At 53.0% G+C, this 10,300-nt stretch overlaps 1 protein-coding gene across 1 annotated transcript in view; it reads right to left on the reverse strand.

Annotated features, from left to right (window-relative positions):
* Window positions 1-10,300, reverse strand: part of SAMD11 (sterile alpha motif domain containing 11) — a 28,487-nt gene that overhangs the window by 12,449 nt on the left and 5,738 nt on the right. The window contains exon 3 of the mRNA XM_042031918.1: window positions 9,897-9,947. Coding sequence (XP_041887852.1) covers window positions 9,897-9,947 — 51 coding nt within the window. The remainder of the gene's footprint in view (window positions 1-9,896; window positions 9,948-10,300) is intronic.

The following is a 10,300-nucleotide window of genomic DNA, read 5'->3' on the forward strand; positions in this document are numbered from 1 at the left end:
GGATGGATGGATGGATGGATGGATGGATGGAGGGAGGGAGGGATGGAAGGACAGATGGAAGGAGGGAGGGAGGGAGGGATGGAAGGATGGAGGGAGGGATGGATGGATGGAGGGATGGATGGATGGATGGAGGGATGGATGGATGGATGGATGGATGGATGGATGGAGGACTCCTGACCTCACCCAGGATTCCAGAGGGGGCACATGGCTGGTGGGCCACATCCAGATTTCCTTTCCAACTGGGAAGTGACTCCCTGTTCCTGACAGCCTCCCAGGACCCTTCTTCTGGGATCTGGCTCCCACCCCTGCCTGGCCAGGCTGAGGCACCAGGCACGCAGCAATCCCTGGGCCTGATTTCTGGGAACACTCCTCTCTTCTGGAGCAGCACCTGCACCGTGAGCCTCTGACTGGCCACAACTGAAGCCAGCAGCTCCAGGGCTCCTTCTGGTCGCCTCTTGTGCCCTGTCCCTGTGCTGGACCCTCACTCAATCCCTCTTCTCCATCCCAGTCCCTCACAGCTGCTGGCAGCATCTCCCAGCCCGTTCCGAGCCAGCACTCTGGGATGCAGTGACTTCAGGGGGGGATGGGACAAACTGGGGCAGCCTCCAGGCCCTTGGCCCCTTTGGCTCCTGGCCCGTGAGCCAGGGTGGGCACAGAGGTGCTGACAGATGTCCCCAAGGGTCACACACCACCCCCAGACCCGGCAGAGGTGGCAGCTCCCAGCTCAGCCAGACCCAGACTGGGAGCAACGCCTTTTAAATGTGTTTCATTTACAGACATTAGCAGCAACTGCATCTTTAACGAGGAGAAGGATGAGCAGACTAATGGCTGGAGACAATTAACCAACACATAAATCAGTGTCGGGGCTCTGCAGCGAGCGCAGGCAGCCCGGCGCCCGCGGGCCCTGGTGGCTCTGCCCGGCGCTGCTCAGAGTGACTGCGAGGAGCAGAGGGGGAGGCAGGGGGGAGGGAGACTTTCTGGTCGAAATTTAAATAATTTTCAATAGTGGCTGCCTTTCAGTTTGCTGCAGCTCTCCCTCTCCGCAGTGAGGAGGCAGCGGAGCAGTAACCTCACTCCAAATGCCCCATCCCTGCCAGGGGTGAGCCCGAAGGGGCCTCCTGGACATCTCCCACCCTTGCTGGCAGCCGGGGTTTGCTCTGCCCCTGCTCAGAGCCACAAGGTCACTCACAGAAACCTCTCAGTGCCTGGTACCAGGCAGGAAAAGTGCAGTCCCTGTGCAGAGGAGTTCCACCCACGCTGCAGCTCCTCTCAGCAGCACCCACAGGAGCTGCTCCAGTGTTAGGATATTTGTGTCAGTTTGGAGCTCAAGCTGTCATTTTTCTGCTCCAGACCTCCCTGGGATGTCAGGGACACAGCTCAGGGCTGCTGCTGCTCCTTGGGGATGCACAGGGAGTGGGCACCAGACACCAGAGCCCACCTGGTCCTGCAGCCACCGAGCTCCAGAGAGAGCTGGGATAAAACCAGAGGGAGTCCTATTCCCAACAGATACAAAATTCCACAGATCCAGAAGCAGCAAGAGAGATGAGGGAATGGGGAATGAGTCCAGCACCACACAGACTGGGCAGCTCTTTTCCTAATACTTAACCAAATCAAAGGAAAGCTGGGGAAACGCAGTCAAAAATCTCCAAAGGGATGCAAAGGAGGAGATTGGAAGAGAAGAGAGACTCAGGAAGTAAAACGGGGAGGAAATAAAATGGAAAAGTATTTCTTTTAAAATACATTTCACCGTCTCTCCATCCCCTTAACGATCACCCAGTAAGTGCAGGGATTACATTAAATTTTACTGATCAATACAGCGGCCATAAAACTGTCCCGACCCTCTGCCCCTCCCTCCAATAAAGAAAGAAAAAATCCAATATGCAAAAGGAGGAATGTCAGGGCTTGCAGGGAAGAAGACACGAGGGCAGTGATCAGGCCAGGGCAGGGAGAGCTGCCTGGCTGGACCCAGGGCTGGTTCCAGGCTGTGTTTCAGTGGCACCCCTGGCTCAGGTGACAGGTTCACATCATTCACTCTGCAGTGGTTTCCCCCCCAAAACCCTCTGCTCCCACCCTGCCTGGCCAGGCTGGTGAACCAGGAATGACAGAGAAGCTCCAAGGAGATGAGAAACCATCACCAGATGCTGCAGAAACACCAGGGACTGTCCCTCCTCTGTTGATCTCAGCAGCACAAAAGGCCAAATTTCTGTGTCAGGAGCAGTGTCCCAGCCAGAGTCACTGGCTGCTGGAGGAAACGGCCTCAAGTTGCACCAAGGGAGGTTTAGACTGGGTATTAGGAAACATTTCCTACCCAAAACAAAGGAATAATGCCCTGAACAGGCTGCCCAGGGCAGTGCTGGAGTCCCAGCCCTGCAGGGATTCAGGGTTTGGGGACATGGGGCAGTTGTGGCCTTGGCAGGGCTGGGGCAGGGTTGGATTTCATGACCTTGGAGGGCTTTTCCAGCCTGAAGGAGCCAGGATTCAGCCACAAGGAGAGGTGGCTCAGGGCTGCCCAAAGTGGAGCACACGCCCAGGGATGGGAGATGTAAATCAGTCAGGGACTGGAGAGAGAATAATGAGCTTTTTATGGAAGCCATTAAAGGCAGAGCCCAGATTGGTCCATAAACGCTGTTGCATCATTACAGCCCTGAGAAACAACCTTATGTAACAGCACAACCGTGGGACGGCGGGGCTGGTGCAACACAGGCACTCCGAGGTGCTCAGATTTCCTAGTTAGCATTTTCTGAAAAACTAATAACTGATTTCTAAAGAAACATCAGCATTCCAGTCCAGCCCCTGGGAAAAAACACCTCTGTTGGTAAATGTGGGGGTTGTACAAGCACCTGGAAGAGCTGCAAGAGCAATTCCTGCTGCAGCTCCCACATAAAATGCCACCACTATCACAGCTTTTCCCTTAACCTGCAGTGTCCAGCCTCTGTGGGCCATTTAATCACGGACTCATTGATTTTTAAGCCCCAGAAGGGACTGCTCTATCTCCCTGCTCTGACCTCCTGCACAGAACCTGTCAGAAAATCAGCCTCTGGTGCTCCCAGCTAATGGTGGCAGCTCAGAGTGGAAAAAAAGTGTGAATTGTGCCTCTGCTCAGCAGGCACAGAGACCCCTCCATCCCAACCCTGACCATGCCCAATCCAGTGTTCTGGGAATAAAATAATGTTTATTCCCAGGAACTGATGAATCCTCTCAGCTTCTTCCTTACTAGAACACAAAGCTTCCTGAGAAAATGGGAACAAAACCCATTTCACAAGCTCTGACTCTCTCTCACACACACAGAGCACCAAACCAGTGGAGGATTAACCACCCCCCAGCCCAGCAGAGCCCAGAGTCACCCCGGGTAAGAAATTCTGTGCAATAACTTTCCCCTGAGCGTGCCTGGCTGTGCCCTGGCGTGGCCGCTGAGTGCCGGAGGTCCCTGGGCAGCCAGGCAAGGTCAGTGTCCCTGACCCCCAGCAGTAAAGCCAGGGTGACTGAGTCAGCAGAAAAGGCAGGGATGTGGATCAGGGAAAGCTGGGAAAGCCGCAGCTCAGCCCCAGCGTCCCCTCCTCCCTCTGCTTATCACCTTGCACAGAGCTCCAAACCTGCAGCATCCCCCGATCGTGACCTAAAGCTGGGCACGGCAGGATTGGGGTCAAGGATTTGCAGGCTCAGGTGACGGGGAAGGTGTGGGGGGAGCAGCAGGGGCTGTCCCCGCTGCGCAGCAGCAGCGTGACCCCGGGCCAGCGCTGTCACCTCTCCTGGCAGCGCTGCCACCTCTGCCAGGGCCGGGCTCGCCGCCCCGGGAAGGGCTGGGTGCAGCAGCAGGGATGTGCAGCTCTGAGCAGCAGCAGGGATGTGCAGCTCTGAGCAGCACCGGGGCTGTGCCTCCTGCCCCAGCCTCTCCCCATCCCTCTGCCCCCACCCAGGAGCTCCAGGGCAGCCTCTGACCCTCACTTCGTGAGCTGCAGCAGGGAACTCCCCCAGCGCTCCTGCTGCTCTCTCTCCACGCTTCCCAAACTCATCCCAGCTCCTCTGTTTGCTGCACAATCCTGGAGCACACGCCGAGCTGGGACTGAGGGTTGTGCCCAGCGATGATTCAGACTGTCCCTGGCACCAGGAACCCAGCCTGGGACCTGCTGGAGCTCCTGGAAATTCCCCCTGCCACAGGAGTGAGCTGCTCCCATGGGAATTTCTCTAGACAGAAGCATGATTTCCAGCAGGCAAAGCTCAGGGAAAGCTGCCCCTCACTCCGTGGCCACCTCTGGTATTATTTTTATTGCTCAGCCTTTTGGGTAACTTTTGAAACTTCACCATTGGTAAAAAACCCTTTTGGTCACTCTCTGTCCCTCTCAGACACGAGTTTGACAGACAACAACTCACCAGCATCCTGCCTCTGCCCCTCGGGTACCTCCACCTCCTGAGGAGATGTCACCCACCAGACACAGGAAAAAGGGAGAGAAAGAGGGAAATGAGGGGAAGGAAAAGAGGAGGGAAGGGTAAACAAGTTTTCCCAACTGGAGGGAGCAGAGAGGCCTGAAAATCCCAACCCTACCCGTGGGCAGCACAGCCCTAAATCTCCCTGCAGACTGAGCCTGAAAAAACAAATTAATCATCCTGCAATGTCCCGAGCAAAATGCCCATAAAATTTCATTAATGCTTATGACAGTTCATAAAAATGATCAGTAGGGCTGGCAACTCCAAAATAAGGTGGAAATAAGTATGAAGATGTTTTTACTGTAAGCCTGCTTTGTCATTCAGCTCAGCAAGCTCATAAATAAAAAAAAGATGGAATTACACCACCCGGAGAGATGGGGAGGAGAGAGATCCCTGAAGTTTTGGACTTGTCAGGGACACACAAACAGATGTTTTGCTCAGGCAGCAAAAGGAATGCGTGGCTGACACAGCTGCTGGGCCTGATGGAGGCTCTTTAAATACCCCAAATTCCCCTCATTTTCTCCACTCATCAAGCCGCCCGCTTTGAGCTGATGAAATATTAAAATCCTCGTCTGAGCAGCTTTGATTGGGGCTGGGGCAGCAGGGGAGACCCCGAGCAGAGGGAAGGGAGGATCCACAGGAGTCCCTCACATCACCGAGGTGTTCAGGACACGTCCAAATCACTCCAACCCCACAGAAGGGTGTGAGGGGGGAGCTCAGAAAACCTCCAGCTCCAGGACCACGCCCTTGAAGCTTGGGATCCAGAAGCAGGTGGATGTGATTCCTTCTTTGATGACTGTATGGACTAAAAGCTATCAGGAATCCTTCCCAAGGCTGCACCCAAGCCTGTCTGTGTCTCAGCAACACACAGAGGCCTTGAGACGCTCAGTTTATCCCAAATCCTTTAGGATACCCTACACAAGGTCCATGAGACCCCTCTCCTCTGCGGATAAACATGGCCAGAATTACACTTAATAAACTTTCTCCCTTTTCTTGTAGGTATCTAACAGCTTTTCTCAGCTTTATTTGGAATATAATTTGAGCTTTAAATGAAAGTTATCAGCTGCCCATTCCCCTTTACCATTCGAATCTCTGCTAGTCCATAAATGGTCTCCTCTCCCTACCCCACCCCTGCAGCCAAACAAATCTTCCTGGGAATGGATGCAAGAGCACAAAGTGCTGCTAATGAAATGATGATGACATAATTAATTCAGATTAAGTAACACTTTTCAGCACTCCACATTTTCTCCTTGTTTGGCCTTATCCCTCCAGGAAAGGGAGAAGCCACTCAGGTACCTCTGCTGTGCCTGATTCCTTCAAACCCAGGATGAGGATTGAAGTACTTCCCTGAGCAGCCCATTCCCCAAACCCAGAGCAGAAATGCTCTGGATGGGCTGAAGGCAGCCTGATGCTGAATAAAAGCCCTCCCCATACCAGGCTGACACATCCATGGTGTCTCACTGGAGACTTTTAGAGTTTTCCATAGAGTCAAGAACCAGCTTTAATCATCCCCCAGAGTCCCCAGGAGTTCTGGGAACAGCTCTGCAGGTCACACACAGTCGGGATCTCCCCAGTCTCCTCCGCCCTGAATTTATTTATCTGATGGGCAAAACCCACCTCGTTCAGCTCAACATCAGCTCTTCCAGCTGGGACCATGAGAGGAATGGGGACTGCCAGAGGGTGAGGGCAGGTCCCCATCTGGGGACACTCTGGTCCCTGTGCCACTGCCTGGGTTCCCTGCTGTAGCTCCAAGGCTCTCCTCTGACAAAGCCCAGCTCTGGCAGCAGCACCTGCTGAAGGCTGAGGCTGCTCAGGGGTCACATTCAGCCTCCAGCTGCTAAAAACTTCCTCCGACCTTTCAGTCCCTGCTTCAGCTCTCAGAGATTAGAAAGCAAAAGCTTACTAGGAAAAAAAAAAATAAAAATAGCCAGCCCCAAAGGCATCCCCCATCAATCCTGAAAGGGCAGGGCAGAGCAGCAGGGTGCTGTGGCACTCGAGAACGTCACCTGTGTGGCACAGCAGAGCTCTCTGCTGACTCAGGAGCAGCCTTGACACCTTCACAAACAGCTGCTTTTCAATCCTCCCCTGCTGTCCTTTCCTCTCCCGGGGTGTCTTTCCAAAGGAAGGAGCTCAATCACTGATTTCCCCTTTTGTTTGCTTCTCCCATCTCATTTCCCAGGTATTCTGCATCTCCTCAGTCCCCTCAGCCTGACTTGTGTTCTTTTTCCTCCTGCCTCCCCTGTTCCATTCCCACTTAAACCCATTTCCTAAGGGCTGCAGCTGCACCAGACCCACCCAGCCTGCACATCCAACACTCCACTTTGAGCACTGCTGCTTAAACCCTGTTCTGGCTGAGGGGGAGTTTGTGCCTGGCTTAAATCAAGGCCCAAAAAGGGCGTTTTATTCAGATTTAACCACACGTGTCCACGTGCACAGGGACACACAAGCTCTTGGCCAAATGTCTCCTGTCTAAACCACATCCCAACCCCGTGGTGTCCAACTGGGAATGCTGGTTCAGTACCTTGGAAATCTCTGTTTAACCTCTGGCTGTTAAATGCATTTTATTTGCTCTGGGCAAATGCTGCCTTTGTTTTCCTTCCCTCTCCTTATGCAGCCTTCACGTGGGATATACCTGGGTACAGCATTCCCTGGCAGGCCCAGGCAGCTTGGAGTGTCCCCTCCAGAGGCTTTTTGTCCCTCTGGCAGTGAAGGGACTCTCCCCCACCCTCCTGCCTCCTCTCTGTCCGTGTTTTACTGCAGTGCAGGACTCTGGGGGCAGAAATCCTGCCTGGGATGTCCTGCAGAACTCACTCCTGTGCTCAATGTCCCGATGTGCCTCAGTTCTCTGCCCTGCTCTTTGTCTTTGCACAGCTTTAACCAAATCAAACCCACTTCCCTTTCCTGCCAGCCCCTCTTTAACCAGGGCAGCAGCAAACAGCCCTGGAAATGGGGACGGCTTCACTGCAATGAGGGTGTCCTGGAATTCCCAGAGCTATCCCACCCTGAGCTGCACCAGGACGAGGCAGCAACACACCCTGGCCTCGTATCTGCTGCTCACTCCCCTCCCTGCAGCTCCCTCAAGACATCAGGTGGCAACAAAGGGAAGGAAAATCCTTTTCCTGCCCACAACTCCTCTTTATTGCCCGGTTTATCTCCATGAGATGCCTCCCCTCATCAGGGTGATCCTGCCTGGGTGCTGAGAGGGGCAGAGACCAGCTCTGAACCTTTGTGTTTCAAAACTGGACAGGCTTAGCTTGAAATAAAAGCAGAGCATCACTCACTGACCACATTTCAGCCGATTATTCCAGGCACAGTGAGTCCATACGAGAGAATTCAACCTTAAACAGGAAATTCTGGAGGAAAAACGAGCTGTAAACATAAACCCAAACCTGTACCGACTTCAAAGCTTAAAAGGGAAAGGAGCAAAGCACCTGGCAAGGCACAGAGAGATCCCAATCTCCCTTCCAGGACAATTGCCTGATCCTCAGTCTCTGGTTCTTTGTCTAGGCAATGATTTGTCCCCAATTAAATGGCTTTTTATCCAGGGCAGTGCCTCCAGCAATCCTGAGGTGGCTGAATCCAATGGATCCAGGTAGCCTCTGACAACTTGAAAGGAAGATCAAAGACAAACTGGTGGCAAAGGGGGAGGGAAATTCAGGGGGCAGCTGCCAGCCCTGCCTGATTTCAGGTTCCGTGGTGGCTCTGTGCACCCTGGGGCATCTCAGGGATCTCCTGCCACAGTCTGGGGATGACCCAGGAAACTTCCCCTGCTCAGCCGTGCAGGGCACTGATAAAAAAGGTCAGCTCAACCTTTTTGCCAGCCCATGGTAGATTTGAGATCTCTTTTACAGGGCTGTGTGGCAATCTGGGCCACTCAAATATGTAAAATCTCCTTCTGTACTGCCATATAATCACAAAATCCTTCTTCTGCCACACAGCATAACAGGTTTTTTCCTTCTAAATGGGCTGGATGGGCAACTTTTGACAGCTGGACTCATCAGGAAAAGCAAAACTTCTGTTCCCAAGGGGAATTACTGAGGTTCCTTCCAGGACAGAGCTAAACTGAAGGGAACAGCCAAGTTGAGGAAGCCCAGGAAATGCATTTGCCATAAAAATCAGACCATTATTTTATTCTGTGCATTGCAAGTTCAGAATTATTCTTTTAAAGACGGGGATTTTAATTTCCAAAGGTGCTGGCACCCCCAGCTGCCATTGTGCAGAATCATTGCTCACAGGGCCATTAATTAAGGCACTGTCAGCACTTCCATCCCAAACCTCTGCCTTTTAGGAGTTTATAACTCAGCCATAAAACTCTGCTCTGGGCTGATATTTATCATGAAAGGGTCTGCCTGGAAGGAATCCATCCTTTTGTGTTTGAGAATCCCAAAAGCTTTGAGCAGCAGACCAGGGGTTTTATTCTAAGGGCTGCCTTTCAAAAACCTGGTTTTATGGGTGCTGGCTGAGCTGGGCCTGCTGCACCACCCACTGTGGGGTGGGGTTTGTGCTCTTAACGCTGGAGAATTCACAAATCATGGCAGTTGATGGTTCAGAGCCACAGTCTGTGCTTAGGGAAATACCAGAGAATTCCTCTGCGCTCACTGGTCCCTGCTGGAGCGTGAGTCCACAGGGATTTCCCACCTCCATTGCCATGGCCAAGGTTTATTGACACTCCAGTGCTCAGTGAAAGACATGGACATGGCCCTCTGCTCCAGCAGCAGTAGCATTTTCCCTTTTCCATCTCGAACCAAACAGGTTCTGACTGGGCTGCTCTGTGCCAGCAGATCCCACGGAGCAGATCCCGAATTCCACAGCATGGATGGAGCACTCCCAGACCCTCACTCTGCACTGCCCTGCCCTCATCTGCCTCCTCCTGGTCTCTGCTTTCTCCTCCCTGAGAGGCTTCACAGCTGCTCAGGTTTATTGTTCTCATTCTAGAAAAGGAGCTGTTTTCTACAGCTCAAGGGCTGCATCCCGATCTGGCAGTCCAGGATGAAAGAGACCTTTCCAAATCCCAGTTTTTAGCACAAGTTTCTGCAGCTGGATTTTTAAAGGATTAGAAGAGTTTGTGAGTGCTGGCAGCACGTGGAGATAATGCACCAAGCCCAGGGTATCACCTGACCCAGAGGCCACAGGGGAATATTCATGTTTGCAACTGGAGAGCTTCAATTTATGAATTCCCACCTTCAATTTATGAATTCCCACCTTCTCAGGACCAGAGTGAACACACCAAAACTGGGCTTTCTTTACAAGTCTCATCAATTCTCTCTTCCAGTGTAAAAGGGACTGTTTACCTCCCAACTCCCCCAAAATAAAAACAAAAGAGAGGGTGTGTGGGAAGGGGAGAAGAAGGAACAAAGGGAGGAAGGAAAACCCCCCAGCACTGACAGCAACATTCATTCCCATCCTCCAGCATCCAGTAACAAATCAGAAACTCTCAGCCTACCATACAGAGAGGTGCCCCAAAATGGTACCTGCAAGAGGTCTCTCGGAAGGAGATGTTTAAATCCCAGTGGGTGTGAATCCTGTCAACAAACAAACAAAAGAGAGGTCAATGGCACAGGCTCAGCGCTCATCTCCTGCCCCTCCAACCCTGCTCCCCCCTGGGGACCCCCACAGCCCCTCAGCCCCAATTCCTGCCTTGTCCAGCCCCACTTGGAGCTCTGAGTCCACAGCAGGACCCAGGAGCTGCTCAGCACTGAGAGATCCTTTCCTTGCTCCATCCAGACCCTCTCCTGCTCCATCCTGACCCTCTCCTGCTGCATCCAGACCCTCTCCTGCTGCATCCAGACCCTCTCCTGCTCCATCCAGACCCTCTCCTGCCGCATCCAGACCCTCTCCTGCTCCATCCAGACCCTCTCCTGCTCCATCCTGACCC

The sequence above is a fragment of the Corvus kubaryi genome, unplaced genomic scaffold, assembly GCF_017639235.1.
Source record: "Corvus kubaryi isolate FWS band 111438036 unplaced genomic scaffold, C.kubaryi_AGA036_p1.0 37352, whole genome shotgun sequence".
Classification (NCBI taxonomy): domain Eukaryota; kingdom Metazoa; phylum Chordata; class Aves; order Passeriformes; family Corvidae; genus Corvus; species Corvus kubaryi.